The 18,024-nt window shown below is 44.6% G+C and overlaps 1 protein-coding gene across 5 annotated transcripts in view; it reads right to left on the reverse strand.

The window, feature by feature from the left end:
- KIAA0753 (KIAA0753 ortholog) overlaps positions 1-18,024 on the reverse strand; it is a 65,481-nt gene that overhangs the window by 13,090 nt on the left and 34,367 nt on the right. For 4 of the 5 annotated variants that reach the window (XM_037126747.2, XM_053672588.1, XM_037126746.2 and 1 more), the window contains 8 exons: positions 16,154-16,386; positions 14,586-14,752; positions 13,031-13,156; positions 11,208-11,297; positions 9,160-9,238; positions 8,047-8,130; positions 4,512-4,688; positions 2,751-2,832 (listed from right to left, as the gene is read on the reverse strand). In XM_037126747.2, the coding sequence (XP_036982642.2) occupies positions 2,751-2,832; positions 4,512-4,688; positions 8,047-8,130; positions 9,160-9,238; positions 11,208-11,297; positions 13,031-13,156; positions 14,586-14,752; positions 16,154-16,386 (1,038 nt within the window). The remainder of the gene's footprint in view (positions 1-2,750; positions 2,833-4,511; positions 4,689-8,046; positions 8,131-9,159; positions 9,239-11,207; positions 11,298-13,030; positions 13,157-14,585; positions 14,753-16,153; positions 16,387-18,024) is intronic. The other variant, XM_037126748.2, reaches the window with a different exon arrangement.

The following is an 18,024-nucleotide window of genomic DNA, read 5'->3' on the forward strand; positions in this document are numbered from 1 at the left end:
TTCCTTTTCCCCCCCTTTAAAGATTTTATTTATTTATTTATTTTAGAGAGATGGGAAGGGAGAAAGAAAGGGAGAAAAACATCAATGTGTGGTTGCCAACTGGGGACCTGGGCCCACAACCCAGGCTCCTGTCCCGACTGAGTATAAACGGTGACCCTTTGGTTTGCAGGTACTCAATCCACTGATCCACACCAGCTAAGGCTAAACACTTGCATCTTAAGTTCCACCTGAGACGCCCTAACAGATGCGGGAAGGCCTTCAAGTCCAGCCCACCACTCGTGGGGCTCCAATGAGTGAGCTGCAGGGAACAGAACGGCAGATGCCATGACTGCTGCCAGTCCTGCCTCGGCCCTTGGTGGGAACCCAAATTCATTCCTTTCCAGTTTTTCCATCCTAATAAAATCCTGCAAAATGACAAATGTCCCTCTGTGTGCCCCTTCAGCTCTGCCACATGGATTTTGATACGGGGAGGCTTTGTCACAATTCTCTTGTGTACACGTGGTCTCGCCAACACAAAGCCCTGCTGGAACCATGTGTAACTTAGATTTGGGTTAATGTGCTTTATCTATAACACCATTTTTGTCACTTTTTTTCCCTGCTGTTGTTACTGGCCAGGATTTGACTGCTTTGTTATTCAACTGTGTGGTCTTCATGATGCTTTCATTCTGGCCCCTGCCCACTGCCCAGCCACACCCATTCTTTCAGGCTTCTTTCCTAAGGTTCCACGGGTCCGCTTTTCCAGGCAGCACCGTTTAATCTGTTTAGATGCATTTCCCAGCTTCTCTCCTCACTGAGGGTGGGACCGTGGAGAGCCCCGACCAGGAGAACACTCAGAACTCCTGGTGCAGACCCCGGACAGCAGTCAGGCTCCCTCTGCTCTCGCTCCCTGTCGCTCTCTGCAAACTGGAGGACACTCCCCGAGTTTGCACCAGTGACTTTGGGATCGTCGGCAGGAAGGTCCCAGTCCCAGTAACACAACCCTCAAAATGCAAGACTGTTCATTCCCCAGCGGCACATTGTGGGTGTCCACGGATGCAACGGTCTGTATTTTTAGATTTATTAATGAGGCAAAATCCTAGTTGGATCAAAAAGGCATTTTAGGGTAGATTTTTTAATAACTCAGTTAAATGCTAAATGATCAACCTAGTTTACGGCCAGTTTTTAAAAACCTGCTTCCTGTGTGTTTCAAAATACTGCGTATTTCTTTGGTGTTGGGCGGGCTCAGGGTTCGGTGTATGTCTGAATGGTTAAGTTTCTTGCGTGTTTTGCAATCTTCTATTGACAAATTGTTGGACTCTTATTCTTTTACTGAGCAAGTTTATAATAAATATCCCACTCTACAAATGGATTATAATAAGTAAATAAGTAGGTAGATAGGTAACTCATTAGAAAAACGTACAAAAGATTTGCATACTTCACAAGGAAAGATACACAAATGGCTAATAATCACTTGAAAATGTTCTAAACCTCACTACTGATCATAATGAAATTCAGACCACAATGAGATACCACCACACGCCCACCAGCGCGGTTATAATCAAAGGCTGACAACAGCGAGTATCAGTGAGGACACCAAGCAACAGAAACGCACCGCAGATGGGAATGTAAATGGTACAGCCACTCGGGGGAAGGCTGGGCACACACCCATCCCGTGACCTGGCAAGTCTACTCTTAGGTGTTTACCCAAGAAAATAAAAGCGTATGTCCACACAGACTACACATGAACATATTCACAGCAGATTTAGTTCTAATAACTCAAAACCAGAAGCAACTGCATGTAGGTCCCACGAGCAAATGGATGAACTAGATGCAGCACATGCGCAGAGGGAATACCACCCAGCAATGCAAAGGCACATCGTCCTGGTGAAAGTGTGGGAGGCTGGGCAACAGTGTTGCAAGGTGTCCAATTCCAGTCACTGGACCTGTGAATGTTCCCCTCTACAGCAAGGGGAACTTCAAATTAAGAATCCTGTGATGGAAAAGTATCCCAGATTATCGGGGGCCACCCTAAGTGTCACCGAAGTGTCCTTGTAACGGGCAGTCCTGGGAAGACTCGCCCACAGACGAGAAGGCAACGTGACAACAGCAGCAGGGCCTGCAGCAGTGCAGCCGTGAGCCAAGGGACGCAGGCGGCCTCAGATGACGCCGACACCTTATTTTAGCCCTTTGAGTCTGGATTCTGACCTCTGACCTCCAGACGTGTAAGAGAGTAATTTGTGTTATAAATCACTGAATCGGTGCTTTAACGGGTTACAAACTTAGCAACAGGAAACAAGTAACACAGATACATCTAGAAACCATCATGCTGAATGGAAGAAGTCTTAGACAAAGAATATATGCAGGTATGACTTCATTCATACAAGATTCTAGAACAGGCAAAACGACAGTGGGAAAAAAAGCGCAATTATCCATTTATCAAAACCCATGAAATGACACAGTTAATTTTATTACATGTAAATTTTACCTCAAAAGGAAAAGAGCCACAAATAATAAACTCTAGGTGCTGATACATATGTTGCAACGTTCAGGGTGCCGAGCACGGATGTCCACGATTCACTCTGAGATGCATGCAAAAGTGAGACCAACTAACGGGTGAAGAGAAGAGGAAGAAAGCAAACACAGCACCGCGTTCACTGCAGAATCTATAAAGTGGATATACAGGTGTTCACTGTAGAATTCACCCAACTTTTCTGTATGTTTGAAATTTTTCAGGATAAAATGTCGGGGGAAAAAGTGAGGGGAACACTCACCATTTTTTTCTTCCTGCATCCACAGAGGAGGATCAGTGTATACAATTTTATTATATCTTTGGCGAACTGCCTCCTGGTATTTCTTTTAAAAAAAAGTTTATGAGAATAAGTTAGTTTCATTACAAACCAGAGCTGGTAAGAATGTCACAGTTCAGCAGACATATTTGATGCTGACACTCTGCCAGAAATGAGCATCTGCCAGGCCAGGAAGTGGTGAGTTTGTGAAGTGAGGTCTAAAATAAAATGAAGCAATTAATCTAATTAATCTAATCTAGACCAGAGCTTGCTGTGGTGATGGAAATATGTCCAATATAGTAGCCACAAATGACTGACTGCTTTAGCCACTTAAAAACATGAGTAGTGTGTTTAATATTAATTAATTTACATTTAAATAGCCACATTTAGCTGCAGACTACCATACTGGGCACTAACAGTCTAGACAGTTTCCCCCAAGACTAGGAAATTGGTTACAAGTCTAGGATTAACTACACATCTTTAAATTTTCAAAAAGCAACAACAACAACAAAATCATCTTTCCTGCAATGTTTCCATTTAGCAGCAAAGCTAAAATGAGCTATCACCGCCGTGCGGTTCTGAAGAATACAGCGACGGCTGCTGGGCACCTGGATGGATGCACACCCTGGCTCCGGGGGGGAGTCTTTTTGTGACCGTAGCCACATCACTTACTTCCTTGCTGTGTCTCTATTTCCTGCTCTGAACAACCCTCAAGTTGTGTTGGGTAATGTCTGAGATTGAAAGTTCTGACAAAAGTACTCTAAAGGAATATCGTGGAGATTAAGATAAACTTATCCATGGTGTCGGGATCACACAATAGCAGGTAGAAGAGGCAAATGAACAGCAGGTACACCCTCAGGGATGGAGAGGCCCAGGGCCTGGCGTTTTTTTGAATCACACATCAATGACAACAGGGGACACTGACACTGATCACTTCCTGAGGTCTGTGCCAGGCAGTCAGCTGCTAGAGGTACGAGGATGCTTCATGCCTCGTTGTATCTTTAAACACACCCTACCTACTGGAGAGGGTAAGAGACTTCACCCAGGCCTTACTCTTGGTGGGCAGTTGAACTAGGATTTACAAGAGGGACCTAAAAAAAAAACCCCGGAATTTATTTATTAAAAATTGTGTACTTATTCTTACATGTTTAAACTTCAGTCACCTTTAAAGCACTCTCCATTTGATGCCATGCACCTATCGAGATGCTTTTTTCACTGCTCAGACTGCTCATCAACTTTGATGGCTTTTTAGTGCTTCTGCCAGTTTTTGTTTCACCTCTTCCATATCGGCACATTTCCCTTGGAGGACTTTTCTCATCCGAGGGAAGCAAACACGTCATTCAGGGTTTGGGTGAATAGGAGGGTGGGGCACGGTAGTCATGCCGTTTTTTGTCAAAAATTGCTGGACATTCCGCACAGTGTCGGCAGGTACACTCCTAAATCACTCATTATGAAATGGGAAAACATGTTCAAAGAGACTGCAAAAAAATTCACAGGAGCTGAAGGCAGTCCCTCACAAGAATGCCAGCTGGTGCACTGATACAGACAGGTTCCTAGAGCACTCACCTAGCAGGGGAAGCCTGGACCATAAGGGACCCGGAGGATAATTCCAGTTTTGGGGGGGGTTCCCCTTGTAAAACCAGTGGTATGATCCTGAAGTCCTAAGCTATGGAAACGCAAGGAGGACGCACACTTGGCAGGGGCCAGCCCCCATCGGGTATGAAAGCCCGCAGCCCCAGACCTGACCTCCATCTCCTCCATTCGGAGCATCATGGTCTCCAGGTATGCGCTGCTGTCCAAGGTGGCTAAGGAGTCAGGCTCCAAGATCTTAGGACGAGCCCTGGCCCAGAGCTCACGAGTGGTATCTTCCAGCGTGCCATCCAGCTGACAACTGCTGCCGGGTATACCGTCAACAGCACTAGCCTGAGAAATGAGGCAGGGGGACGAAGAGGTCACACAAAGACAACAGAGAGACTTAAAGAGAAATGCTGGTCACGAGCCAACCACATGTGGTCCAACTGTACAGATTCTATGCTACATTAACCCTCTCCTTAAGTCAGTATATACCAGAATCAGGAACATCAGTACACTCTTTACCACAGCCATTTAAACAGCAGTGTTAAACCAAGTAACACTATTACCGTCTGTGTAAATTACCATTACCTGTTTTGCCAGTTGGTAAAGCAAGAATCTTCCCTGTGCGCACTTGGAAGAATATCCAATGTCTTACATGTCACATATGCCAGAGGATGTATCTATTCTCTTCTGGTTCATGACATCACAAAGTTCATGGTTCTTTTCTTTGCTTGAGACTTTCTACCTACAAGTGGGAAAGCTTGACCAGCCTTTCTTGAGCTTATATTCTTGACATTCCTAAAGCACTTTATGATTTGCAAACCATTTTTACATGAGCTGTATTTTTTATTCTAATATATGTCTATAATATGACCCTAATACATGAGTCTATCTTGAATGTCTATAATCCGCTCTGAAAGAGGCTTTGCAAAGAATGTCTGCTGGGGAAATGCCGCCATCAGGCTTTGGAATGAGACTTCCTGGGACTAAATCCTGGTTCTCTTCACTGATATGCCTGCAGTGGCGGGCAAGTTTACTTGACCTCTCTGGGCCTCACTTCTCTCATCTGCAATATGGAGACAATAATCTCGTAAGTCAGATTTGGAAGGGCTATACCAGCACTTGCAGTAGGGACACAGCACCGTGGTGGACACAAGAAAGACGCTCAATGAATGGCCACCGCTACAGCCAATTTTAAAAAACTTTGAACAGCCCTGGCTGGTATAGCTCAGTGGATTGAGCGCGGGCCTGAGAACCAGACAATCGCAGTTCGATTCCCAGTCAGGGCACATGCCTGGGTTGCAGGCCAGTTCCCTGCAGGCCAGCTCCCAGCAGGGGACGCATGAAAGGCAACCATACATTGATGTTTCTCCTCCTCTCTCCTTCCCTTCCCCTCTAAAGATAAATAAATAAAAATCTTTAAAAAAAAACACAAAACAAAACTTTGAACAGTTGGCACATGGTATTCTTGACCTTCCATTTTACACATACAAATACATGTATGTCAATTACCTAGACCCATATTACAGGTATAGCTGTCTAAATTTTTTTGGATTGGTTATTCAATTAATTTTTTATTTCCTTAACTTTGGTTACGATCAGCTGTTCTTTCATATCTTTACTGGCTGTCAAAAAAGATGAGGACTAGTGTGCTGATACAAAAAGGTCACCAAAATAAGAAAGCAGCTGGGCACAGAATCAGCACGTGGCACCCCTCGGCGGGGAGGTTCAACTCTGAATTGTTTGATTTGTAGCCATGTGCATATACAACTTTGAAGTTTAAAAAAGCCACACATTTTGGGAAAATACACCGTTCATGTGCAAGTCCAGTTAATGGCAATGGCAACAGACGGATATGCTGTGGTGGTGTCCTCCTGGGGGCTCGGCTTTGGTATCAGAGATCGTCTGGGAGTAAAGCCACTGGAAGTCGTGTTTTACTTGTAAAGTGCAGCAAATATCTTCTCCATTTTGGAAATGAAGACTTCTAAGAATTTGTGTCCAAGGTCCCACAGCCTTTTTTTAGGTTAATACAGTAAAATAATTCTTTTTATTTCATCATGCCAACTTGAAAGAGGTTTTTTTTGTTTGTCTTTGCTCAGTTATTTATAAACACCAGCTCTTGACGGTGCCGCCTGGGAAACTGTTTGCAACAGTGCTGATGTCTGTCTACCAGCAGCCCAGAGTGATACATACTGACAGAGTTACTTTTCTTTTTCAGTAAATTGTATTATATTAAAGACCATTTCATGCCTACAGTATAATTCTTATATAGAGGGCTGGTTATTCTTAAGTATATTTTATTGATTATGCTATTACAGTTGTTCCATTTTTCCCTCCCCTCTCCCCTCTCTGCCCTGCGTCCGCTCCCACTAGTACTACCCACTGCCCCTCCACCTTAGTTCATGACCACAGGTTATACACATATGCTCTTTGGCTTCCCCATTTCCTATACTATTCTTAGCCTCCCCCTGTCTATTTTGTGCCTACCAATTATGCTTCTTATTCCCTGTACTTTTCCCCCTATTCTTCCCATCCTCTCCCTCCCTGCTGATAACCCTCCACGTGATCTCCAGTTCTGTGATTCCGTTCCTGTTCTAGTCGTTTGCTTAGTTTCTTTTTTTGTTTGTTTTTTAGGTTCAGTTGTTCATAGTTATGAGCTTGTTGACATGCTCACCTCACAGGCAGCACTTACAATCACTGCATTTTTCTTTCTTATTAAAATGCCATATGGAGTTGCCTTCCTAGATTAGATGTTAGCCTTGCCATTTTGCTGGGAGAGAAAAGTACCATCTGGTGGCCATGCCGCACAAAACCCTAGGCCAGGGCACCCCTGGGTTGTAAGAGCTGAGTGCAGGCTTTCAGTTTCCAGTCTTAGAAGCCTCCCCTCACATGAGATTCTTTCACAAAATGTTGGTACAATAAACTTATAATCACAAAGATTACGAAAATATGCTGCAGCTAAAGTACTAATTAATCATTATAATGGAGATACATTCTCGAAATCTACTTCCTTCCTTCCTGCTCCTAAGGTCACTGGACTGGTGGAGCTTCATTCCAACTTCCTTCTAACTCTGGAAGCTTCCCATCGGCTCTGAGCGCACGGAGCAGTCACTTCTTTCCGACCTCCACGGAGATTCGGTGGATGCAATCAGCACCTTCACTCACAGCCCTAGGCAGGCAGGAACTCCATTCCCACAAGTCCTCCAGAGGCTGGACAACCACAAAATACATTGTTTTTCCCCTCAAATGTTATCATTTTTTTCTTGGGCTACCTTTTGTCTCTGCTAGGCCAATACTGGTCATTATTGGGTACTCAAAACATGCTGGTCTAACAGTAACTATTAGGCCCTAAGTATAAAGGAAATTAGGCCAGTAATGAGCAAAACTAGGCTGAATGAAAGGAAATGAGGACAGCCATTCTTCTGCCGAAGGCCACCAACATTCAGGGTCATGCAGTGCATCCACACACTCTATCAGGAGGAGGGGAAAGGAGTCGCTAACAAAAACCTGTGGCTTGAGAGATTTCTGTGAGCTGTTTGCAAGGCAGATCTAACTCACAACCTAAATACACACTGTAAGAATTAACATGCCAAATATGAAAAAGAACTTGCACTTCCTGAGCAGGACAATCTAGTGTTTGCAAAGTAACGTGCGCATCCTTCTCCTTACAACCAGTGACATTACTGCATAGTAACACTGCACACACCTGCTCTGCAGGCTGGGCTGTCGCTGTGCTTACTGACGGCCGATCCTTCAAATGAGTATCTGCTTCCAGAGAAGAATTGACTCTCTATTAAAACAGACAAGCACATTCATGAATTATACAAATTTCAGCCCATATTAATACAAATGAATTCTTTAACAGAATAACTTCTGTGAGGAGCCGTTCGTCAGCTTTATCTACACTAGGATTTTTGCAGTGATTAAAAGCACTCTCTCTTTATGAAAATAAATGCCATGTGTTCATCTTGGCTTTCTGCCCCCTTTCCTCCTTCACTTTGTAAACACTGTTGGAGTAGCTGTGTGTTTTTATGCAATTACTCCACTTCTCTGTTCCACAATGAGGAGGCTGGAAGATTTGGTCTGGAGGAGCCCTCCCAGTTCTCTATTCCTGAGATTTCCATGCACTCTAAAAATAATTCAACATTTCTTCAAGTTCAGCTACAGAAATTCATGACCTTTTCAGGGACCCGGAATGCCATGTATTCCCTTTAAGAGGATAATATTCTCCCGTGGCCTCATCTATCCACGCAAACAGGCTGTTCCTATTTATAGGTACATCCACAGGGTCTGGCCATAACCTTCAGCTTCCTGCTTAGAGGATGGCACAACCTGCTGGTGATGCTGTATTAAATCTCCTCTGCAAGAAAGTCCTGGTTTGTGCACAGAAGCCAGGCTAACAACATCCCTCTCCTTTGGAAAAACAGAGCCAATTATTTCAAACCCCTAAGTGAAAGAGCACAGGATTCAAGTAGAACAGTTAATTAAACACACCACCACCGACAGATAGGTCTACTTGATTAAGAGTGGGAAGGGCAATCTGAACTCACCCCCCAAACTAAAGTCTCACCTCTCTACAAAGTGGGGCTTCTCTCTCTTCCCCTTGCCTTTGTCCCTAGCCCACCTCAAAGGTGTGTGGCGGTCTGTGGGTGCCCACAGCAGCCCTCACAGCGGTGCACCCACACCATACAGCACAGCTCAGCACCGCAGGCCCCGCTGCCAGACACTCGGCCCTGCAGAGAGGGCCAGTGCGATCCCTGCATGGCGACTTTTTCGTTTAGAACTTCTGAAGGCACGTAAATGAGGTTAACTGGATCACCTGGGCCTTGACCAGCAGAGGCTTCAAACGCTCCAGGACTTCCTTCTCTACCTTGTCGGCTAACTGGGTGGCAGAAACACTATTTAGAAATAAAACAAAAAATTAAAATCAAAAGCAAGAAAATATCCTGTTTTGAATATTCATTTTCCACTCCCTGCAGGTGAAGGAAAAACCAAATGATTATAAAGCCATAATGCTTCCCCAATTTTCATGCCATACGAGCCCCCCAGGGATCTCGTTAAAATGCAGATCTGATTCGGCTGGTCTGACTGAGGCTTGAGATTCTGCATTTCCAATAAAGCTCCCAGGTGGAGGCAACACTGCTGGTCCTGGATCAAAACGCCTGAAGAAGTACGTTAGGCTCTCAGTACATTTTAAAAGAATAACAATGGCCTTTAAATAACTAAAGAGGGTAGAAGACCGAACAAATAAAACTGACTGTGTTCCCTCCCCAAATTCCATGGTACAGAGTTAAACATAAACCCACAAAGACAAGGAAAAAATGGTGCTAAAGAGCAGAAAGCCAAAGGCAGTAACAACTCAGCTGACTGGAGAAAGTTGGATCCTTAGCCAGGAATGGGGAGACTGAAAACCCACACCACTCGCAGCCCTGACTTACACTTGCACAAGGCTGGGAGCACCAGGTCCGTCTAGGCCTGAAGGTGAGCTGGGAGGGGGGAGACAAGAATCAAAGGCTGCTTGAGAAGTGAGATTCTCTCCAACTCTGTGAGAAGTCTGCTCACCGTGGAAGGGTCTCTTGACCGAGGATGCCAATCGCAGCTGAGGCTGCAGGTACCCCACCGACGAAAGGGGTCGTGTATGCATGCTGACCGCCAAGGGCTAAGACTCACAAGCCTCCTCCCCGACTCAGCTCTTAGGGTGCTGGCATCTAGATCCTTCCCCTCCCGCTGGAAAGTCAGAAGACTCTTGTCTGAACAGCCTGACCTCCCCCCACCCCCCAAAAGGAGCAACCTAAAGACCAGCATGAGGGTCCTTATCAAACACTCCGCCCGATGACACTAAAGCTCGAGTTCCATAACCCTTTCAGGATGAAGCCCAAAGAGTCTACAGGATGATACAAAAAAGTCATTGCAGGGGGAGAGTCACGCGGTCTCAGCTGAGTTAAGACCCTCCTCTTGCTGAGATGAAAAAGAGAGAACCATGTGGTTTTGGTGAGAGGGCAAACCTCTGCAGCCAGGAGGAAGACAGCCACATGGTTTCAGCAGAGTTAAGACCCCCTCTTGCTGAGGTGAAGAGGAGAGAGAACCATGCAGTTTTGGCCAGAGTGCAGCCTCCTGTAGCCATTGAGGATAGCCATGAGGTTTCAGCAGAGTAAGGATCCCCTCTTGGCGAGGTGGAGAGGAGAGCCATGCTGTTTTGGAAGAGTGCAGACCCCTGCAGCCAGCTGAAGAAGAAAGCCACATGCTTTTGGTCAGAGTCCTGACCCCTGCAGCTTTGGTAGAAGAGGCTCACATGGCTTTGGGGTGCCCCCTTTTGCCGCGCAGCCTGGAAAGCAGGAGAGGCTTTGCCTGGAACTTGGTAGAAAGAACTCTTGCCAGTGGACCATGAGAAGGTGCCACATGACTTTGGATTAACTAGAGATTCTGCACGGTGACACAGCTGACGGTGCCAGCGACCTGAAAAAGGGACGTGTGCTCTTTTCCTGATTTACGGTACCCGAAGTTGGGACAGTGGGAGAAGGGAGCGCTGTGTGGGTGTAGGTGTATACCCTAAAGGACTTTGATATTTTAGTGGAGGCATTAGGCCTGAATAGCATTAAATAAACATTTTGTTTCCTTTTCAAAAAAAAAAAGTCACTGCAACTCTCCAAGCAGCCAGGTCTCCAAAGAGCCAGACGGGACACCCTGGTCTCCTACCTGGGCTCCCATGTAGGCTTCTTACATGACTTCAAAATCTTTTAAGCAGGAAGCCAATGAACATAAAAAGTGTGACCACACCTTTAAACAAATTCAACTAGTTGTTACAATAGCTAGATGATGGAGAACAGGCTTGCTTTATCTTTCTCTACCTCAGAAACAACTATTTACCTCTGTTTTTGCGCTTTGTCCACTTCCTCAGCTTTTAATTCTTCAAGTTCCTTCAGTCTTTTGGAAGTTTCTGCATCAAGCCAAGCAAGTCTAGCAGACAGGGCAAAAAGAGTTAGACCAGTCCTGCCTCGACCTGCAAGGCATCCAATCCGCAGGAACGGGCAGGCGCCAGGGTCCTCCCGAGTGCCAGGCCTGGTTCCGCCCGGGCTCAGGAGGCGGCTCGACCTCCCTGCCCCGGCAAGGCTTTCTGAGCAATGTTCCGAGGGAAAAGACCCTTCTGCGCGCCAGAGCCCTCCCAGCTAGTGTGCAGAGCAGGAAAGACAGCCCACGAGTATTCTTTGGAAAACTAGCCATCACCAGACTTATGGTTTCTTGTTCGACTACAAAATATAGCTGTTGCTGTAGCTACAAGTTTAGACAAAGAAACAGACTCTCGGGAGAGCCTCACAGGCCCAGTGAGGTCACATAAAGAGAGGAAGGGCAAGCCAACCCTGAACGCCTTCGCTGCACGTGGACGGGCTTTGATTCTTTCAGTTCAGGGTATGCAAACATCATCAAATTATTTAATGGCCCATGCTCATTTTTACTTTCCCATAATTTCAAGAACACTTTCAGCCTAATAAATGCAGAGACCTTCTTTTCACTGCTGTCCTCTCATGGAATGTTCTCACCTTTTCACCCCCTATATGAGGCCTATTCTTTAGGTCCTAATTTATTTTTCATCTCTCCATGAAGCCCATGTTTTTGCAGCAAGAAGTATCCTGTCCCCCTTCTAAAATCTCTGTTCTTAACCCTTTAGTCTCCAGGGTCCATGCCACGCTCTGTCTTCGGCTACAGCTCACGGCAGGTCCTTCCTACTGACCGTGGATAAGCTGGGATCCGTTTTGCCCCTTTTTAACAGTCTCCAGAGCACTCACAACTGTACCATATACAAAACAAGTGACTGGCAGACAACTGACAAACTTATACTTAAAAAAAAAATATTTTGATAATTGTATATTTCATGTATGTATTTACAAATATTGTTGGAAAAATCCAAAGGCACCACCAAACTGCCCAAGAAGTGCACTGTATAAACAAGCTTAAAACTCGTTCAACAAGCGTGAAGTCCTTGCTCGAGCCCTCTCTCGTTAGGGCTTACTCATAATATGATGTTGCTCTGCTTTTTCTTCGTGTCTAATGCTCTTCTGTCAGTTCCACTCCTCCTCTTGCTCCCTACCCTAGGGAGCTACCCCAAAGCTCAGCCCTTGACTGACAACTAAACGCTGTTTCATATTCGCTCTCCTATGAACCTCACCTACCTGCATGACTAATTCAAACACTGCCTCACAGATGACTCTTAGATCTACCTCTGCTAATCTTTTTTCCTCCAACTTCAATCCTAGATCTTAAAATATCTGCTGCTTAGCAACCAGAATAACACACCACCAGGGGCAGACTGCCTGGGTTCAAATCCCAGCTTTGGTCACTGACTAATAGTGTGCTCATAAGTCAATTGCTTAACATCTCTTGCTCCAGGTGCTTCCTTTGAAATATGGGGGCGATAACAACAGCACCTACTTCACAGGGTTATGATTAAGAGAGTTAATATATGTAAAGCACTTGACACACACACACACACACACACACATAATTTTTGAATGAATAAAATAAGAAGGAATAAAAAAGGGGATGACTGTCTAAGCTGCATAGTTTGAAGAAAATGTTAATAATTTACATTTTAAATAACTAACTCCATACACAGGAAAGAGAAGAACGTTCAATTTAGAATCTATGCGAAAGGGGCCCTGACATTGTCAAAGATGTGAAAACCCAGCACAAACCTAGTTGCTTCGTGCTCAACAGCACCTGCACCTGTCACTTGACTTTCCTCTTGAGCGCCTTCCTGCTGCACAGGCTGCTCTTTTGTGGCATCTTTGGGGCTAGATCTCACCTTCAGCCACGCGGCACTGCAAGAGATGGAAAAGTGCATCTCTGTCATCACCCGCTCCACACCCAATGACTCACTGAAAGGTGCCAGCTCAGAGATGATGAAAGCACTAAATCAGGGCTCATCACCAGCCCACGGGGCCCTAAAGTGGAAGCTGAATGTAAAGAAGAGCGAGATCCTCCAGGATTCAGGCTTAGTGTTAAGAGAGAGAAGTTCTCCTTTTGCTTCACAGAAACAATCACTAATTCAAACGAGAAAACGAAAGTTGATGACAGAATAATGGATAAACTTCAACAAAACCCTGTTATAATACACAGATTTGGGTCACTAATTACATTCCACGTCACAAAGCAACTCCATACCTCTATCGGGCCTAACACAGCACCTTGAACCTGGAAGCCTCACCCGCTGCCCCCTTTCACCCACCACACGTACACTCTAGCAGACAGTCCGCTATATATTTGGTTCAATATAAACTTCAACTAATTGATGCTTACCAACTGAATCCACATCTCTACACTAGCATATATAAAAATAGAGAATTCAGAGGAAATAAAAATGAAAAAGCCCATTACGAAAACGGAAGACCTCTCATCAGTCCCAGCTCTGCTACATAAGCAAGCATTAAATTCTCTAGACATTGTTTCTTCAACTTTAAATTAAGAGTTGATGGATAAAGCAAAACCATTCATTCAAAATCATCCGAAGTCTTAAGGGGAATCCACTCTACCAGCTTCTTACCCTGTTCTGCCAGCCTCCCCAGGCCAGACGCTGAGAGTCCCTTAACTGCTCCCTCGTCTGCTCCCCACATGACTACGTTTTGCTGCCTTCCTTTTACTGACCTACCTCCTGGTTCTTCCCATCTTTCCCATTCAATTTTCAAAAGACTATTTCCTCCCAATTGGACCCCAATGCCGCTGGAGGTCAATACATTCTCTCCTGTTCTGCGGAAAGGTGGCTCCTCATTCTCCAGGTACTCTGAATGAGGGTGACACAGCCATAATGTCAGCATCTCCCTAACTGTCCCCTGCAGTCAGAACAATGTCTGTGAGATTTGTTTGGTTGTGTAATTCATAATTAAATTGAATTAGACACTGTGCTCGGCAATCGACATTCAGATGTAGGGAAGACGCAGCTCCCGGCCTTAAATAACTAAAATCTATTGGGTGAAGAGTCAAGTGAGGAGAGCCTGCGACCCTCCACATCAGGACACATGTCCACAGAGTGCTAGGTGGCCCATGGAGGTTACCTTACCCATATGCCGGCAGGAAAGAGGAACCAACAGGCTTGTAGACAAAAATTTCTTATCTATTACCCACCCTAATAAGCTTTTCTTCTTAGTGGGAACTAAGGCTGCTGCTTTGTTTGCTCCAAACGACAGATCACCGTGGACCTGTACAGGAAAGGCAAAATGACATGCCCAAATGGTCCCTTGAAATCCGACATACCATTTAGGAGACGCTGGGGGGGACGTGGGGTTTGGAGGTATCCAGGGTGCTCTACTGTGTTTCACAGGCTGTTGGTTTATTTTTAATCTGGATGAAACTGTTGTCTGTTGTAACCTGCTTTTGCTGTGAGATTGGGCTGATCTACTTTTGTCAGCTTTGTGAAGTCCCTGTAAGAGATAAATATGAATTACAAAGCCAAATGGGTATCACAGAAACTGTCTAGGAAGCTAGACACGCCCTGACGCACGCCATTTGTGCATGGACTCAACCAGAGACACTGAGGTGGCACCTGGGGGGGCGGTGACACTGAAACAGTGCCAGTGGCGAGGGGGAGGGAGGTGCGAAGCTGGAACCCCTCGCTTTACGATGCTGTACAGATTACATATAAAATAAATGTTTGTATGTTTTCCTAATTAAACAAACAAACGAAAAAAGGGAGGTTAATCTTTAAAACATTCTTGGTTAAAATATTTAACTTCTGTGATCCTCAGCTTCCTTACGTAAAATGGGAGAAAGTTATTCACAAGTTTCAGGAAGATTACATGGGCGGACACAGGAAGAACAAGGTGCAGAGGAAAGGCATGTGCTACCTAAACAGAGTGATCCAGGCTGCATTAAACCGAGGCACCAAGCGGGATTCAGACTGGCTCAGTTCTGACTTCCCAGTGATCGCCCGACAGTCGGTTTGGCACGGAATAAAGACGTGACCCAAATCCAAGATCTATTGGTAACTGGCAGCACCTGCTGACTCTTTTCCTGGGGCCGCCTGCTAACACACAGGTTTGTGACGGAAGCCTCAGGACAGCACCATTAAATGGCAGCACCCATGGTCAAGGGTACTTAGACGAGAAGGTGGTCTTCTCACCAGTTCTTCCTGGGTAGGGCCTTAAGTTAAATTTTAAAGAGAAGCTGAAAATACAGTTCCACATAAGCTGGCCTCCAAAGCCACGTTAGAAAGTACTCACCCAAGGATGCCTTTTATTATCAAGTAGTTAGTATTTATTACCAAATCTTAATCCCCTCAAATTTCACACTTTCAAACCAGAAACAGAAAAAAACTTAAATTTTAAAATGGCCTGCCTGATTAGGATCATGGTATCAAATAAATTAGGATTTTAGCAAACCAGGACACGAATGCCCTGTCCTAGCAATAACATTAAAAATTGCTATTTTTAGCCCTGGCTGGTGTAGCTCAGTGGATTGAGCGCGGGCCTGTGAACCAGACAATCACGGTTTGATTCCCACTCAGGGCACATGCCTGGGTTGCAGGCCAGTTCCCAGCAGGGGACGCACAAAGGCAACCATACATTGATGTTTCTCTCCCTCTCTCCTTCCCTTCCCCTCTAAAAATTAAAAAAAAAAAAAAAACTTTAAAAAATTGCTATTTTTATTGAAAAACAGAAACAACCCAGAGTTAAGCGAAGGCAGTAATTTAGACGGGTGGACTCAAGTGCTCAGGCATCCAGATGTCTGAGAGCTCAAATCCTGACTCCGCCTCTCAGTAGCCTAGTGAGGTGGGCAACGTCAGGTTCATACAAAGGGGCCGGAAGAGGGCAGTGATGTCGCACCTGCTGTAGTCGTGCTGGGGCCAGAGCTTCTTTCCTCCTAAGCAGCACGTTTTCAGTCACAGGCTTTTGTCCCACTGCTTTGGTTTTTGCCAGGGCTAATGCCTCATCTTTGAAGCTTGCATTTTGGTCTGGAATAGACGGAGCTTCTTCTGGAAGGATATCTGCATTGACCACATCAAGCTTGTTCTCCAGCCTCTGGGCCACTGGCAGCTCTTTATCAGATTGGAACTTATCTATATGGAAGATTTCAGAAGGACACACTAAGAAAAATGTTCTTCAAATCAAGTGGGAAAGAGTGATTACAGATAAGCTCCAAATACCTAGCCCAGGCCTGTTAAACACTGCAGCCCTTCGCGACCACAGTGACTCCTCACCCTATCACTCCTCCTGCACTTACTTCTACCAGAAGGAAGCCAAGTTCAGGGCTGGCTCCCTGAACCTCTCCTCCCACATGTACTCATTCACCTGGTCCCTTTGATCCTAATTCTAAAATTCTCTGCATGACCACCCAAGGCCAGTCTTGTGAACCCTTGTGACTATAATAATAGCATCTTCTAACTGACCCCTTTTTCATCTTCAATCACACCTGTACCTGGCTACCAAAATCATTTTTTCTGAAATGTAAATATTTAAGTGTCACTTCTCGAAACCTGTGATGGCTCCTAATTTGATCAGAATAGAGTCTGAACTCTGTACATGACATTCAAACTGCAATGGGAAAGGAAATCAAACTGCCTCTTTTTGAAGATGATATAATGCTTTTCATATAGAAAATCAAGAGACTCTACAGACAAGCAATTACAATTAAGAAGAGAGTTCAGCAAGGTTTCTGGATTAAAAAAAAAAAACACACAAAAATATCAGTATCATTCCCACACATCAAAATAACTGGAGAAAAAAATAACACAAAAAACCCTACTAACAGTAGCAACGAAGACTATAAGGCACTTAGGAATAAATCTAACAAAAGATATATAAGACTTTTACAGAAAAAATTCAAAGGTATTTTTAAAGGACATGGAAGAATGCATGAAAAAATTATTTTCATGAATGAAAAGAATATTGCAAAAATGTCAATTCTCTCCAAAGTAATCTATAATTTTCATCGCAAATTCAATGAAAATCCCAACAGATTTTTTTGTGTGGCTCTAAACAGGCTGACCCCCATATTCTCATGAAAAGTAAAATCCCACCAAAGCCCGAATAACTGTGAAGAACAATAACAAAGTGTGGAGTGGGGCCGGCGTGGGAGTCTTATTCCATCAGAGACACCGTGTTCGTGGGAAAGCTGTAACCATCAAGGCAGGGTGGGCGTGAAGCGGGAACCAGCAGAAGCCAACAAAGCAAAGTGGGTGTGACGAAAGCAGCGCAGAAAACAGCGCTGAGACCTCTCGCACCCACGAGTAACAACGTGATCCTCGCCTCACACTGAAAACACCTAAATTCTAAATGGAGCGAAGACCTAAAAGGGAAGGAAAACTTTAAAGCTTTCAGAAGAAAATACAGAAAGAATATGATCGTGATAGCAGAAAAGATTCTCTTAAACTCAAATCTAATATTAATATATTTAAATTTAATTATACTAAATTGCAACTTCCTTTTGAAAAAAAAAACACACCAAAAAACCCACCATAAAGTCAACAGACAAGCCAGAATCTGGAAGTAGAGATCTACAATGCAAATATTAACACAGGATTAATATAAAGAACATCCACAAATCTATAAGAAAAATAAATGAACCAAGAGAGAAATAGACAAAGGATAGAGACAAACAATTTTGAGAAAAAAGCTGAACGTCAATGAAAATACGAAAATTGATCATCACTCATCAGAAAACCCCAAATTAAAACAATGAGATGCCATTTCACACT

Source organism: Artibeus jamaicensis, unplaced genomic scaffold, assembly GCF_021234435.1.
Source record: "Artibeus jamaicensis isolate MK-2021 breed Jamaican fruit bat unplaced genomic scaffold, CSHL_Jam_final contig_777, whole genome shotgun sequence".
Classification (NCBI taxonomy): Eukaryota; Metazoa; Chordata; class Mammalia; order Chiroptera; family Phyllostomidae; genus Artibeus; species Artibeus jamaicensis.